The sequence below is a fragment of the Molothrus aeneus genome, chromosome 1 (genome assembly GCF_037042795.1).
Source record: "Molothrus aeneus isolate 106 chromosome 1, BPBGC_Maene_1.0, whole genome shotgun sequence".
Taxonomy (NCBI): Eukaryota; Metazoa; Chordata; class Aves; order Passeriformes; family Icteridae; genus Molothrus; species Molothrus aeneus.
The window spans coordinates 102,413,164-102,429,829 of record NC_089646.1 but is presented as its reverse complement, the minus strand read 5'-3'; the positions used below and the strand labels follow the sequence as shown (position 1 = coordinate 102,429,829).

General features: G+C 41.9%; 1 protein-coding gene and 1 long non-coding RNA gene across 7 annotated transcripts in view; one reads left to right on the top strand and one right to left on the bottom strand.

Moving 5' to 3' along the window:
* Window positions 1-14,748: 14,748 nt before the first annotated feature.
* Window positions 14,749-15,551, bottom strand: LOC136554378 (uncharacterized). The gene is made up of 2 exons (XR_010783320.1): window positions 15,034-15,551; window positions 14,749-14,935 (listed from the first exon to the last, which is right to left on the bottom strand). It is a non-coding gene; the product is annotated as an uncharacterized lncRNA (long non-coding RNA).
* Window positions 15,552-15,702: 151 nt separating this feature from the next.
* PTPRM (protein tyrosine phosphatase receptor type M) overlaps window positions 15,703-16,666 on the top strand; it is a 441,308-nt gene continuing 440,344 nt past the window's right edge. For all 6 annotated transcript variants that reach the window (XM_066561791.1, XM_066561798.1, XM_066561783.1 and 3 more), the window contains exon 1: window positions 15,703-16,113. In XM_066561791.1, the coding sequence (XP_066417888.1) occupies window positions 16,041-16,113 (73 nt within the window). In that variant the 5' untranslated portion in view covers window positions 15,703-16,040. The remainder of the gene's footprint in view (window positions 16,114-16,666) is intronic.

Genomic DNA, 16,666 nt, shown 5'->3' with positions numbered 1-16,666 from the left:
TCCCACCTTGCACGTGTCTTCAGAAGAGGCTCAGAGGAGATGAATCTCAAGGAGTGTTAAAAATGTCAGCAGTGGCCTTCTGGCACTTGGGTTCTAAGCCAAACTGACTTGAACTTATTTAGGAAATAGTGGGATGCTATTAGAAACCTTTTCTTAAAGAAGACAGAATGAGAGCTACAAAAAGTGAAGAGAGAAAAAATGAGATGACACGTTAAGGGGGAAAGAAAGCTAATGAAAAAGCAAAGCTGAAAATACCTTGAATCTTACAGCCTTAAAGAAAGTTAATACAGCCTTACATAAAGCAGCCTTTTGGATAAAAAGAAGGAAATTGGTGTTTCTGGTTATGTGTAAACTGCTGGTCTTGTGAGGACATGCACCATCCTGTACTGTCATGTGAGTCCCAGCCATGAATATCCACCAGGTCCTGTTCACTTTTCTAATCAAAATAAAGAAAGTTTGTACAGACAGAAAGTGTGGCAGCAGCTCTCTGGCTACAGAGAGAAACACAACTTTCCCAGGCATCATCCTAGGAAAGGCTGTGAGAAGATCAGAGATAAGAACGAGAAACAATTCTTATCTTAACTTGCTGCACAGGGTATTGTGAACATGTGGAATGTGTTATGGAGATTGTTTACCTAAGAGTGATTTCTTAATTAGTCAATGGTGATGGTGTTTGGATTGGAGGACCAATTAGTTCCACCTGGTGCAAACTAGGGTATAAAATTATTGGTTTCTTAATAAAGATTGATCAGCCTCCTGTAATACTTGGAGTCTATGCTAATTATTACCTGGCTGGTGACCCGCTTGCTTTGATAAGAAAGGGATTATATTGCACCATGGTTTGCTGCTGAGGGACCAAGAGGCCAGAGCATGCCATGACCTCACTGTTTAGCAAGTTTAGTCCTATTATAAATTATACACATTTGGAGAGATGAAATGTATTGCACATTTCTACACATCATTTACATGGTGGCAATAGACAGCAAGATATACCCCCACCCCCCCATCAAAAAGTAATGCATTGCAACAGTACCAGAGATATTAAAAGAAAAGTAGATCCAAAGACTGCTGATGTTGATTGAATTGGAAAACAGGCCTCAAAATGTAAAATCTTATTATCCTTATCATGAAGACCAGCTCAATGCTGTGAATCATCATGACTCTAGAGCAATTCTTTTAGCATTTCTGACAATGGTGTTTCCTCTCTGGAAGAGTAGAACAGGAGAAAATAAACTATTTTTAGTTTCTGACCTGAGAACATTTGGGACAAAGAAAAGGTGCATCTCATAGAGGCTCTTCTGTGGTTTGTTCCCAGAAAGGCCTCAGCTGGAGGGGTCAGTCTTAGCATGGCAGTGGCTCCCACCCTGACCAGCTATTCCTACAGGAATGTATGAAGCTGCTTTCAAGCGCTAGCATTCCACTTCAAGAGGATAAAGACAGATCCCTTTATCTAAGGATGGAGCTGAAAGTTTCATCTGTGATCTTTGGGACTTCCCTAAACATAACTTTTTATAAACTTAGCCATTAGAAAACCCTTTGTGGGCTGATGGCTTAAATAAAACACCAAGATTCCAATCCTAAAAATGCTAAACTCAAAAAGGCTGAATCCTAACTCTTGCCCTGCTAACAAAAACCAGCTAGTTCTGATCAGAGAATGACTCCTTGGTTCCCCTCTTAATGCCTAATTTTGAGGGAGGAGAAGGGACCGTGCTGTCAAAACCACACCAGAAAGCCTCTGTGCTTAGAGGCAGAGACATGGATGCAAGGGCTGCAAGAAAGACAGCTTGGCAGAGTGCTACAGTCAAACAGGTACACAAAACTCTTAAGAAATACTCAAATAGTCAAAGTACATTAGTCCTGTGGGTCCTGACAATCAAAACAGTCAAAACACATCTCCACCCTCAGGAAAGAGTAAAGGAGCCCTCAGTTTCACAAGTGCCACTTTCCCACTGGCAGAGGAATGCATGTGAGATCCTGCCAGCCGGGCCCTGGGGGTGAGTATTGCTACTTGAGTTCCTGCTCCTTTAGCAGTCTGATCCCAACATTGCATCCTGCCTCTGTAAAAACAGTGAGCCCCTTTCAGTGTACCACTGCTGCTAAATATTTAAGCTGTGATACACAACGAGCTTGTTCCACCAATCGAACTGAAACAGACACTTGGCCCACAGAGCTAGAGGCTAGATGGCCATTTAAAGAAAAGTATGCATAATTAAATTCTGTCTCATTTTATGCCTTATCCTCCCTCTCCCCTTTTATCTCCAGCTACCATTAACAGGCTCCTTTTCATTCTCCCCTTCTTATCCTTTTTCCTTCTTTCCCTTTCATCCTTGTTTATGTCTTTTTCATTTTCCCCTACTCTAATTTTTTTTCCCAAATCCTTTTGATCATCTGCCTCCTCAGCTCCCCAGTTCTTTACCCAGCTGTGTTCATGGGCTTTTCCATTTTATATCAGCTTCTCCCTCTTTTCTTTCTTACTACATTCCTATTTCTTCAAATGAATTAAACCTTATTCCAGCCAGCCCAGGACCTGATTTCTGCATTGTCTGGAACAAATGTTAGTCACTCTTCCCTAATGAGCAGATTTGGATGGAAACAAAGCATATGGCTAGAAGGAACAGTGTGAAAATGGGGTGATAAGATCAGTGGTATGAAAATGAATTTAATTACATTATTCTTATCATTGTATCATCCAAATGCTCATTTGCTTTGACAATGATTTCTGTTCAGCATGTGTGACATTTTAGCCAGATAGTTAATGTGTAGCATTGTCTCTCATCTGTTATTAAAAAGCAGTGAAAGGTTTGTCTAAATGAAATCAGATCTTCATTCGAGCAGCAGGAATGTAATCTTCAGAGCAAATGATCTTGCCAAGAGTGTCTGTGCAGGTCATGTATACAAATATCTGGTTTAATTATTCCCATATAAATATGCTTGCTTTCTGTAGCTGTACATAAACATATGCACCTAGCAAGGTAGACAGAATTTGGGGTAAGTTATCCTGTTACAAATTAACCTCATTATCCTTTAAACTGGTGCAAATAGAGTAATCTGTTCACTTTCACTTGCTTTCAGGCAAAGTGCCTCTGCTTTGAGTCCTCTTATAGTTTCTCAAGCTCCTAGTTTGAAACTAACACTGTTGAGCTAAAGATTTTTTTGTCTAGCAGTCTAGCATTCTTTTCTTCTAATTAAAAAAGCGATAGTCTTCCAGTCTTCTTTACTGCAGCATCTGCACATTCCCAAGCCCTCCAGTCATGCACTGTGAGAGTGATTTGCAGATCAAATTTATACCCTTCGAATTCCATGTGTCAGAAATATCTGGAATTCAAGTTCAGAAAATAAATGCCTTTGAGTTTACCTTATGAGATTCTCTGAAACCTACAGGTTCTTTGGCACACTTCCTCCTGATCTGAACTGATCTCTCCTCTAAATCAGGGGATTTATTGTTTGTAATTGAGACTGGTAAGTCCCCTCTTCCTTCCTGAGCCCTCCTTATGCAACAATGTCCTATTCCCTTCTGCACAGTATCACATTCACCTCTCTCTGTTCAGTGATGATGAAAACATTACCACTCTCACCAATCTATCATTCTTTCACTTAAATCTGTCCAGAACTGGTCCTTGAGCATGAACCAAAAGTCCTGTGTCAAGTAAAATTATTGGCCAGAACTAGTGGTTCTTAATACTTATATTTTTGCCTAGAGAAGCATTAAATGTCTTTTTCAACTAAATCAGCTTCTGAGGATGACATAACATAAACTCAAAGAATACCCTCAGTATGCAGTACAAATTAGACCCCTTAAATTGATAAAGTTACTACTCACTTCAATGTAACATCTGAAAAAAAAAATTTCCTGCAATTTGAAGCATTTGAAATCATTCTAATGCTCTATGCATTAAAACTTCTTTTTTACTATGGATCAGTCTTCTGCAAACTCCTTTATTTATGTATGAGTAATATCCATAACATTAATTACTTAAAGTTTTTTAAATAGTTTGCATTTTATGGACTGTAATTCATTATAAAACAAACATTACACATATATTACACATGAAAACACTGACGTTTCTTTTCATTTTGAACAGAATGAAAATAATGCCACGGATATATTTTCTGATTTCTCCCACCTAAAGAACTCAGCGAATTAAAAGAGATGTCATCAATTGAGATCAGCAATCACATAACATACACATACATAATGAGAGCTTTCTGCACCTTCCATTGTGTCTTGTAGACTGCTCTCCTCCACTAACATTTCTCAAATGGGCTGGACAGAAAGGACCATGAGGTATAAGCAGACTGTTCGTATTCCAAATGTCTTTTTTGTGTTAGCTACTGGTAAGTTCCACCTTTCTGTGTCAGTCACAATTGTTTTATCCCTGAGTCCCTTTAATCTGGGTCTCGAATTCCTCCACCCCTTCGTGGCATCCCACTTCATTAGTGCTTCTGTTACATGCTGGGTTTTTTCTTAACATCACCTTTCCTTTCTTTCTTTGCTACCCTTCCACTCCTCTCCTTCCCCTGACTTTTGTTTCTCCTAGAGCCTCTGCTTTGAAACTTAATCATAGGGGAAAATTAAGACAAAATGAGAAAAACTGTTCTCAAAGGCATCAGGAGCAGCCCAGAAATGTTTGCTTCTCACTAAAACCTAAAATGTTCAGTGACTAGGAGAGAAATTTTCACTTTCATTTATCTAAGACAGACGCAGCTAATACAGCTGGTGTTCTGCTATTAGTGAAGAAAGCCTTGTGGCCAAGTGAGCTGCAACAGATTAAAGAAGCTGTAGCACATTTATGTCAAAATGGTATTTATAAAGGTCAACATATAACTGAAGACTTAAGCACCGGTTTTGGAGAAAGTAACCATAAGTGGGCAAAAATACTGCTAAGTAATGAGAGGAGGGATTATATGTAATTCTTGGTTCTTTCTTTTTTGTGATGTGCAGAGTGACAGCTTTCTCACTTAATTGTGCCAGGCACTATGAGTGTTACAAATATGTGACATTGTTTACATTATCTTATTGCACAATCACTATTTTTAATATTAGTAGAAATATTGACACGCCATGGAAGTTGGACTAATTTAGTAAGTCATTCATCTTTAAGATTTTGCTGCCTCCCAACTCCTGTCAGATTTCATTTCTAATTCAAATTTATTATTTTACCAGTGCACTTAGTGACTGTTACCAGAGCCAAACACACAAAGTTCAAAACTGGAGCTAGAAAAAGACATGAAGAAAATAGGCTATTTCCTTTTGGTGTCTTTAACATCTACCTCAGTACTATCTTGTAAGAGCATCTTCAGACACAGTGTTAAGGCCAAATGCACTGTAAAGACCATCCATGCTGAATAACTTCACAACAATTTTCAGACCATTATTCCCCAAACTGGTGATGGAATAATGCAAAAAGTTTCCAGATCACCCCAGCTAACAGACAACATAATCCATTGCAGGAATACTGCCCACTCTGCATGGATCCAAGTCTCCCCAGACATCCTCCTTGGTTCCAGGTTTACGCAAGCTGTCTTTGTATCATTACGCAAAGCCACCAGCTGTGTCAGTCCTGCCAGGAAGACGACCTGCTCTTTGTCAAACTAGATGTCCACGGTTTGGGGAATGGCCTTAGGACGGAGCCAAGCCTTACAGTGTGCACAACCAGCCAGTCTATTTGTCCATATTCACATCTTGACCTCGTACAAGCACTGCATGCTGGTTACCTACTTCAGGCAGCTCCTTAGTCACCAAAATGTGACAGGTCCGGTGAGTCACAACGGTGAACTCGCAGGGCTCAGGAGCTTTGTGTGCTCTCCATTTGAAAAGAACAAACAGGTCTCACTCTGCCATTTCACCATCATCATTGCCTCATTCTGCACAGCTGCATATCAAAATCAATATGGACAACGGGGAGCTGTCACAAGGATAGGATGGTGTGGATATCATGGGACAGAGAGAGAGAGAAACAGCAAGCGTTTCTCACAGCAGCTTGTGAGAATTTTTAGGGAGTTGTAAGGATGTGATAACTTTTTAAGTATAAACAATCTGCAGGTGGTGTTTTTCTACTTCGTCTTTCTGTTCTTCTCAAGGACGATGTATGAGGAAGGTGTTTTTGTTAACTAGCCAATCAAATAGAATATATCATACCACTCTATAAAAACCATGCAGTTCTCTTGAATAAAGCCTTCTTTTGCTCTTTCTACAATACTGCCTCCCACCTGTTCCTGTGTCATTCTTGGCATAAGAGTGACAGGATGGTGCTCAGCATCCTGAAGTGCAGCCTAGGTGCTGAGGGAGCTGCACTGCTACTACTGCCTTCACTGGGAGTAGGACTGCTGTTCAAATAGGAACAGCACTACTGGTGAAAACATTAAATCAGGCAAATCAGGCACAGGCTTGTCCTTCTACTAGTGTGATCATGAAAATAAAAAAATATTTTGATTGATTTCTCTTTTTGGGTTTTTCCACAGTTACTCTGTTCCATAAGCTGTGCATCCCTGGTTTTGAGGCATTTCAGAGATGTTAAGCTGGTATTTCCAGTAGCAGAAGCAGTTACTTCCCATAACAATATGGATTGTTCCAAAGTGTTTGATGCTCAGAAGAAAGGAACTCTAATCTAGGAAACTTTTATGTTGTATCTGCAATGGTTCTGACCAAAAAGGTTATTGTACTTAATTCATTAAATTATATTCTGAAGAGCTTTGTCAATTCATTTTTTTCACCTGAACCATTGAATTTGGAAGAGGTATAGCCCTGATGTTACAGAATTGTTTTAATCTAGATGTCTTACAACTTTTTGTGCCTGAGCTTCAGTAGTATTTTTTTAATATTGTTTTTGTTTGTACTGCAAACAAAATAAAGATTTTGGATAAAAAGTTGCCCCTGACTTAGAACCTATCTGACTGGTTCCACAATATGAAATATTTTCCTCAGCAAGGCTCACATCTGATCACTGCATGGGAGAAGGGTGAAAACAACATTTTCTTATTTGACAGAGATTCACTTTTTTGAGAGCTGTAAGTCCTTCAAATGTGGCTTTTCATATGGGTAGTGATTTTGCCCCAAACCACACCTATAATTCCCATTAGTAGAGGTATGAGGGTAAAAAACCCCAGATTTTCCACAATGCAGCTTTCCTGTGCATAAAATTCCTGTTAATGTTAATCTAAGTTATGCACAATAAGCAACAGCAAGATCAGCACTCATTTTGAAAAACAAAGTAATATGTAATGATTCACCACATCTGCAAAGCTTTCCTGAGTTTTATTTATCATGCTTTTATTTTGGCAATCACTCTTCTCATCAGAATGATTATTTAAACTTGCAAGAGGAATCCATTTCATCATTATGTTTTAGCACATACATTTATATCCATCATAATTCTTAATCTAGACTTAATAAAATAATTTACCGGTATAATGTAAAATATTAAGTAATTGATTTTTAGCACAATAGTGCACGAAGTAGGAGAATCAATAGCATCCATGGCCACAACAAATTTCAAATTATCATTCCCAATGCTTTAGACAAATCAATGGGTAGTTGATTTGCTACTAATTCTATTATGTGTAAAATGTTAAAAAAAATCACTGCATGTAAATAAAGTAATTCTTTGTCTAACTACATTTCTGCTCATATTGTCTCCTGCGTTTGCTCCCCCCTTTGTCTCCTCAGAGCTACACTATTTAAATAAGCTTCCATTATTTTCAGTGGAATGACTTGCTAAAGGGAAATATTTGTGTCCCTTCACTGGACATCTGCTGTTGGTATGAAAGCAATCAAGAGGAAAAAATGATGGTATGAAGCGCATTTAACTTTCACGCCTCTTCATCATTCTGCACAAGCAAACACCAACAAAAAATTCAATCATAAGTACTTCAAAATATATTCCTCCCCTTTCTAAAAAAGCAGATATTAAAAAAGGAAAATAAAGAATAAGAAAAAAATTACTAAATAACAATAGATATTACATGTGAACCTTCCAACTTTTTGGTACCTCTCCTGACACATTATCACCATTAAAAAAATAATTAAAATATTTTCAAATACTTACAAATATGAACTAAATTCTACAAATGACTAAGACAAACTGTAATTTAGAGAAGCCATCATTATAACATCTAATTTACTTCTCAAACAACTTTTTAACATATTAGGGTAAAAACCTGCATTCAGCACAGGTGGTGGTGTGAGAGGTTGTACTTACATCTATGCTCACATCCTGCCTCTCTGATGGATTCTGCATCACTGACTACTGGGCCTGCCTGCTTAGAATTGCCTCTGATGAGATGGTATTGCAGTGCTTTGCAGGAGTATAAATTGTTGTTAAAGTAGACTTCACAGGAAATTTTTTTTTTTGATAGACAAGATATAAACTTCACGTCCTTCCACTGAACTACAACTGTAGGAATAAAAAGAATCTTAACTTCTTGTTCCAATAGGATCCAATTTAATAATGTCTCATGGACCTCATATAGCAATTGCATCAAAGTTAGAGCAGGAAGTTGTGTGGAGGTGCTGCTGACAACGTGAATGTTACGTTGCTAAATCACAGTTAGTAATAAAGAGGCTGAAGGAATGATAATTCCATCCATCAATCACTGTTTTTAAGACCCACAAAGAGAACCAAAGAGGCTGCATATTTCATTTCTTCTGTTTCACAAACGCTTAATTAGCTGTAAATGAACTTTTGGGAAAACTTAATCTTATGCCAAGGCACATATCCTATTATCCGATGCTAATTTAGAGCTATGGAAGAAAAATGAGAAAAACACATATGAGTGAACAAACTCAAGAGAAGTTCACAGGCAGGAAGGACACTAACCTTTTACTGAATGTGGCTTTTCAGTTGGCTTTTGCTTCTGTGCATTTTTGGTGGAATGAACCCAAGATGTCAGAAATATGTTTTCCCAAGTGGAAAAACCATCGGAAGGGCCCTTGCAGATATGATCAGTCAATATTAGCACTGATAGCATCAGACATTACTATTTCAGTTGTCTGCTTCAGTTCTTTGCCTTTTATGAGGACACCTGAAACCCAAACTTTTGTCAAGCATTTCTAGGGATTACTCCTAAAGGGAATGTTCCATTTGACAGAAGCCTGCAGAGAAACCCCCTCTAGAAAATGGTTTATCAATGGAGAGGAATGGACTAGAGTATTTTTAGCAGAAAAAATAAAATGCTATAGCTCTGCTGGTAAAACTCAGTGTGTGTACCTTCTATTATGTAATAAGCACTAATTTATTTTGGAACAATTACTCTGTCTTGGAAGACTGAGAAGTTAGCTTACTTCACAGCACTCATCTAAATTTTGATTCTTCTGGTTTCACTCCTTGACATGGTTGATTATAGAAGCACTGAATAGAAAGAATAGCAACTTGAAGTTCAAATGAGTAGGGAGAGGTGGAACAGTACGGAACTTTGAAGACAATGAAATTAAGCCTAAATTTGTAATAGAAAAGGATGTTAACCCAGATGAATGACAAGATCAAAGCAACGAGTGACAAAGATGATATTACAGTTGGTATTTGTACAGACTTTGAAGACTGAATATATGAATATTTGCAAGTATTTGCATTTAATCAATTGTGTTTCTGCTTCTTTCCTGACCAATCCTATTCAACCTCACACAAATCTGAAGGTTGTACACTCTTGGTAGGTGTTTGTTTAACAGTGTTTCATACTTGGACTACTTTGCCCTCACCTCCTGTATGTATCTTCTCACAATGAGGACAGAGACACAGCTAAGGACACGCAAATTTTGGGAGAAGTTAAGAACAAGTAGTAAAAGAAAAACAGTGGAGATACTTTTCTTCACAAGGTATCATAAGCTAGAACAATTATTAAAAGCCATGTAATACATTTGTAGATGCAAAGGTGAAAAGTGAGATGATTTTTGAGTGCAGTAATGACTCTATCAGCCTCACTAGGAATACCCACCCCCCCCTTACCCTCTGCCCATTTTGTCCCAGAAATATAATTTCAGCTCCCTCTGGGGCCTTCAGCTTCTGCTGGAGCTATAGTGTAGGAGCAGTGGTCTCAATAGGACTGCTCACAGACCCTGATGACCCAGGTCCCAGTGTGTTGGTTTATGCTGGGCTTTATCTTGGAACTGTCTTATCACAATGGACCTGGCTCCCCATCCCTTAGGGAGAAGCTGACCCTTCCTGCTCCCTGCCAGAAAGCTCAAATTTGATGAGGCCTGCTTCTCACATATAATGTACAGACTGATATATTTCTAAGAGTAAAGTTAAAAGCCACAACAGTTTAAAGTTTTGTAGACAGTTAAACACAATAAATTTCTAATAAAATGCTGACATTCAGAAGGTGAGACATAATTTGGCTTGCAGGCATAAAAATACATCAAATACAATGTGGTATGAGGTGCATGTTCTTCCTTGTCTGTACAAATCACATGAGTGGTACAGGGAGAATATGTGGATCATGGTCTTAAAATGTTATGAGTTTACAAACTTCTACCTGCCTAGGCTAAATTCTCTCTTATCTATCTTATTATAAAAATTATGAAATAGATATTCCTCTACAATTCAGTTAATTATTTTTGGGCTTGAACTAGCAGTAACCATCTCTGTACAGTGTGTTCTGTTGCTCTTTGCTTCCTTCCTGACATTCAGATCCTAAAGCTCCCCCTCTGTTTTACTTGGACACTTCAGACCTTTTTCTCACTTCTATTTCAACAATTTCTGATTAAAGATTGCTACTCTCTAATGTTTTAAATACTTCTCAAAGATCTGGATGTGTTTTCTTTCTCAAGCTCCAACTATGGTTTAATATCAAAGCCAGTAGTGGCCATGTAGAATTTCCTCAGCTATTATAAAAAATGTTGGGTTTGAGCAGCTAGAATCAAAGAAGACTTTGGTTTTTATTACCACCAAATTTCAGAGTGATCAAGTGAATAAGGCAAGATGTTCTTGGGAAAAAATGGATAATTATTGTTGCTTGCATAAATAATTAGCAATAAAAAAAGAAGAAAGGAAAAAGGATGCAGTCATATTACTCATGGCAATATCTGATAAGGAGCAGTCACAGTTGTGACAAGTATATCTCAGTGCCAAATGAATGATCAAGGATCAGTTCTAATGCCGGGACACCCCAGCAGCAATAAGCAGGAAAGATAATAACCCTCTACTAAAGATGGAACATTTTGTATGCAGCAACTTTTGCAGCTGCTTAGATTGGTTTAGATTGACCTTAGATTCCAAGAAGTTCTTTGTAGTTCCTTGGAGGAAGGGAAAGACAAGGTATGGAGTGGATGTGATCTTTTAAGGGCACTATTGGAACCTCACCCTACTCCTCAAAAAAGGCACAGGGAGGCTTTTTCGAATAAACACTGGAGGAGTTACAGTTAAACTGAAATAGTTCTTCAGTAACAAATGAAACCATTATAGCCTCTACAGATACAGATATGTTAAATATTATGAAACAGAATATAATTGAATATAATGCAATCAATAAATCCTGGCACAGAGATAAGCACACATACTTTTCTTTTTGCAGCTTTTGACAAAAATCAGCAGTGAAAAAGTAAAGAGCATCAGTAAACTCTGGGTGAGAAGATAAAGCTACTTAAAGATAAGTGAATATTAGCTGCTCTGTATTTAAGAAAAAGCCCCAAATGGAAAAAGAAATTTTTGGCACATTTTTCCCTGACCTACAGAGATGATGTTATTTTTGAGTAGTTCTTCTGACCAAGGATTGCCTCTGGAATTTTCCTCAGCAGAAAAGTAGCTTTGATAAAACCAGAGAATTGGAATCATTGCCTGTCTTTTTTTTAACAAAGCAAATCATACTTTCACTCACTAGCTGTACTTAGCTAAGAAAATGTGCCCCTGTCCCAGGAAAAAAATTGACTTTTTCATTATATTTAAACAGCAGTGTTATTGAAAGATTTGTGAAGCTTGTCTGTCTGAGCTTTAAAACAAGATGGAGAGAGCCAGTGAAAATCACTCTTGTCGAACTACCTGATAGTGCAAAAAATAGCTTTGAGCTGTGAGAGTGATGTTATCTGCTACTGAACCAAAAGATCAGGTGACAGATGTGTAGCCCACATTCTTGGCCACTTAATCAGCATTGTCACGGGTCAAAAAACGGCAGGGCGTTTGGGCCTTCCTCCAATATCTAAATATGAGCCTTTGCTTTTCTATTTCTGCTGTAACATGAGCAAGAGTGTTCCTGCTTTGTATCATTATAGGAAGGGTGACTTCATGCTACAGATTATGCAGGGTGGCCTTGATGTCTTAGAGAATTTGAGATATGTTTACTTGTTCTTGTGCCAGTAATACAGAATGAAAAGCGCTGCAAATATCACTAGCATCTTAAAGGTAACAGCTAAATAGATAAACACAATCTATACATCTAATTGTTAAGTGTAGATGTATGCCTATCCAAAGGATTCTTCCTGACATAGGTCAAGCAGACCTGTTTCCACATTATGATAAGTATTTGGACGTCAGACCTCTCTAACCAGTAATACAGTTCTTGTTCAACTTGAAATTTTCAAAAATCAGTTGCCAGAAGTAGCTCAGAGATCTGGAATATGGGAAAAGGTTCTGCAAGGGAATGATTAGCAAAGAGAGGGCAGGTCTGCCAGTGAAGTTTCTGTAATAAACAGTGTAATTATTCATAATTTATCATCAGGTTGTTGTATTTTCCCTCAGTGGGATGTATACAAATTTCATATTTAAAAATAAAACAAAATCTTTGCAATGAAGGTTGGTTATGTGCATTTCCTATTGATGTACATTTAAACCCAGAAATTAGTTACAACCATTTCCAGATTTTCTTCTTATTCTACATGTCTTAGTCTCATTCTTTGACTCCTTTCAGCAGGAATAATTTTATTTGTGATACTGGGAACTCCTGTGTTCTTCAGCTGAAGTATGTCTACGTAGGTAATTGTAAACAGGTATTTCTTTGAGGTGATCCAGCTCAGGAACAGATGCAAGGTATCTAAAGTATCTGTTTGTCAGTGAAAAACAATCAGCAAAGTACTTTTTTTTTTTTTCCCCATGCAGATGCTTCCAATCCCCTCTCCAGCCACAGCTTAGCCTTTAATGAACTTTCTTGAATGCATTCTTTGAACCAAACCACCAGTGAACCTGTGGGTTTTGTCTAGTCTTTTCCTGATGCTCCAGTTCTTTTTGTACAGCTTCTGGATGGTTTTCATGCATGCTCCAGTACTGAACACAGTGCAATACAGCTCACCATTCCTTATCAGCCACGCATGACCTGTGTTTCCTATTGTTCTTGTTGGTTTAGCAATTCCCTGGAGCTCAACTGATTCTTAGATTTGCTGTAATTAAAGCAGACTGGTTGTGTCTTTGAAGGTCAAGCACTTTAGCCTCACTCCCAGTGTGACCGTGCCCAAACACTCTTAGAATGCTCTTCTGTTGCTTCTCAGAACTCAGCAACTCTCTATCTCATCTTCTCTAAACTAACATCAGATAGCTGTGGATATAGGCACGGATTTTTCCAATTCCCCATAACAAAGGCAGGGTGCTGTTATATGTCTGAACACCATACTTTGCCACACTGCACGGCTGATCAGAGAAACGATTTCATGTGCCTCTGGAAATTCAGAACCGAGAGGGGTCATCATTAGCACAAACATTGGTGTAACTGCTCATTTCTGGATTTTTAGTGGCAGATCTACCAGAAGACAAATTTTAAAGTTTATTTCGTTGCAAGTTAAATTACTTTTGACACTTTTTGAGGTTTTTTAAGCTTTGTGCTACAAAGGTAACACTTTTTAGACCAGCTATAGTTTCTAATTTTTGGAAGCTATAACTGCAGCTTTTAAAGTAAATAGAAATTATCTCAATTATGTAACCATGAAAAAAAAAATCAAAAATTAAAAAAATTGAATTCGTATTATAAAACATCCATAGATTACCAAGGCTTCGGGGAATAAAGGCAACGTCTTTTTTGGGGAGGGCGGGACAAGACCGAAGTTCTGGGCAAACAATAAACTCGGGGAATAGCTGCTATTGCAAAGAAGAAGTCTGACGTCAGGAAACACAACAATTAATGCTATTCTGCCCCCTTGCGTTACCTTTGGAGCAGCTGCCGTAGCCCCACACACCCCGAAGTTCGCGTCCCTTCGCGAAGGGACACGCATCAAGTCGCAGATGCACCACCCAAAACATAACAGAGCAGCGTCCCGAAAACAGCTTGGCTGGGCGATCACTGGAAACGATACAGCTGTGTGCCCAGGCTCGGACTTAATGTGCTGTATGTAGAAACAGTTCAGAATACGCACAAATCACTAAATATGCCCGAGCTCGCCTGGACGTGTGGGGGATGGGTAGAGTTCGGAGTGCCATGGAAAGCGGCAGCGAAGCCGACTAACTACATGGAAAAGCAGCAGGGAAAACAGAGGAGCTGTGCTGGAGAAAAATCAGAACCTAGAACCTGAGCTCAAGCTCTTAAAACCAGCATTATCTAAATTCCTGCTTTTATCGCTTTAGTAACCCACACGGAATAAACAAGGCATTAAATTTGGCCACAGTTGCACTTGAAAGGAAAACCTTTCTTTGAAAGCGAGAACCAACAAAAATATTTCCACCTCTCGAACTCGGCTTTAGTTTTAAAACTGTTTTAAAACCAGCAAACACATCCTTGCAGTGCCATGGACACCGGGAGCCGGAGCCCCAGCGGGAGGACGGCTGTCATGCAGCTGTATTTCATACGTGACGCGGAGATAAATGCCAGAAGTCACACGCTGCAAATGAGGAGAGATAATTGCCATTTTAATGTGATTTTATTTCCATCACTCCCTCTCTAACCCTGCTAATTCCTGACGTTATCCTTCACCCGCAGGACTAAGAGCTGCGCCCGTGTCTTGAACCAGGGGCCGGGCTGGGCGCTCTCCAGAGATCCCTTCCCGAAGCGCTCCGGAGGGGCGAAGGGTGGCTCTTACCGAGGGCTAGGCAAGGAGATTAAGTTTTATGAACAGCACGCCAATGCGAAGCAATTAATGTACGCGACGGTGCCGCTCCTCGCCAGCCCGGAGAACCAATTTACATCTCAATTTCCTCTCGGTATCAGCCGCTCGCCGTGCGGGCAGGGCTCTCACGCTTGCGGTTCCCGCGGAAGGCTGAGCGGTGGCCTCCGACTAGTTCTTCCGACAGGCTCCAGATCGCCTGTACAAAAAAACCGAAGCGCTTATGGAAAGCCGACGCTCTGCCCCTCTCCTGCGCTTCCCCTTCCCTATCCCGGTGCTCGGAGCAGCGCCAGAGCGGCGGGGCGGGGGCGAGACCGTTCCCCCGGGGCGGGACCCCTCGCTCCGGCGGGGCTCCGTCGCGGCGGGGCAGGGACCAGCGCCGGCCACAACTTCAGCGCCTGCGGCTCTGGCCGGGGCCGGCCCGCGGCAAAGTTACCGAGACGCCTAGCTTAGATTTTTTTTTTCTTTTGGCTCCTTCTTCTCTTCCCCCCGCGCTGTCCGCGAACTTTCGACATCGTCCTGCCCGGCGCGGAGCCACCACCTCCTCAGCCGAGTCGCGCTCAGGGCAGCGGGGCGGGAAGGAGACCCGAGCCCTTCGCCCCCGCAGGCGGCGGCGGGGCCCGGCCGCCTCGCCCTCTAGCGGGGGAGAGCGGCGGCGCCGGCGGCTGGGCGTGACTTTCCCCGCTCCCTTCAGCCAGCCCGCCCGCCGGGGGGGACCGCGAGTCAGTCAGGGAGCCGAGCTGAGCCGGGACTAGCGGCGGCGCCGTCCGAGGAGGCTCCGCGATTAAGGGTGCCCCCCCCGGGCACCGGGGGAGGCGAGCGGCGCCCGCACGGCCCCCGGGGCAGCGGCGCGGCCGGAGGAAGGCAGACGGGTGGACGGCCGCCGGCTACTTCGCACCCTCTTCCCTGCCCGTAAGAGCGGAGGGAGGGCGAGGAGGGAAGAACAGCTCGCGGGGCACCAAGTGCGGGAGTCCGGTTGCCCCCTCCTCGCCTGCCCCGCTGGACTGGAGGGGGGCGAGAGGGGCGCCTCCTACTTTGGCAAACACTTTGGCACTTTGCTGGATTCGGAGCAGGAAGGGCTGGAAATATGGGGAAAGTTGGAACTTGCCTGGTTACTTTGGCCGGACTTTTGCTGGCAGCGGGAGCGCAGACGTTCACAGGTAAGGAGTCGGCTCGCCGGGCTGCCAGCCCGGGGCCGAGCAGCCTTCCCGGGGGCCAGGCAGCGGACGGGCAGGGGGTAGCGCGGGCACTTTGGAGGCGGTGGGGGTTTGGTTTAGGTTTTTTGGGTTTTTTTCTGTATATTTTTCTTTTTTTTTTCTTCTTTTTTTTCTTTTCCCATCCCCATCCCCCTGACGGGTCTGACACTACTGAACCGCTGCGTCGATGGGGTGGAAAAAGTGTCCCGAAGAGCAGCGGCGCCGAGGTGCCGCTCTGCTGGCGCCCCTGAGCCCCTGATATGGAAGGTCAAGAGGCTGGTGGGGCTCGGGCAGCCCTAGGGCAGGGCTGGAGGGACGGGCGGGACTCGGGCTTGGTCCGACGTTTTTCCGCCGCTGACTTCCCGAAAGTTTCCCGCTGCCCCGGCACGGGAGGCGGAGGGGCGAGATGAGCCGGTCCCCGGCGCTCCGCCCGCCGCCGCGGCTGGCCACGGGCGAAGGAGGAGGGCTTGCGGTGCTGCCCGGCGGGGCCCCGCGGCTCTGCCCGCCCGCCGGTGCC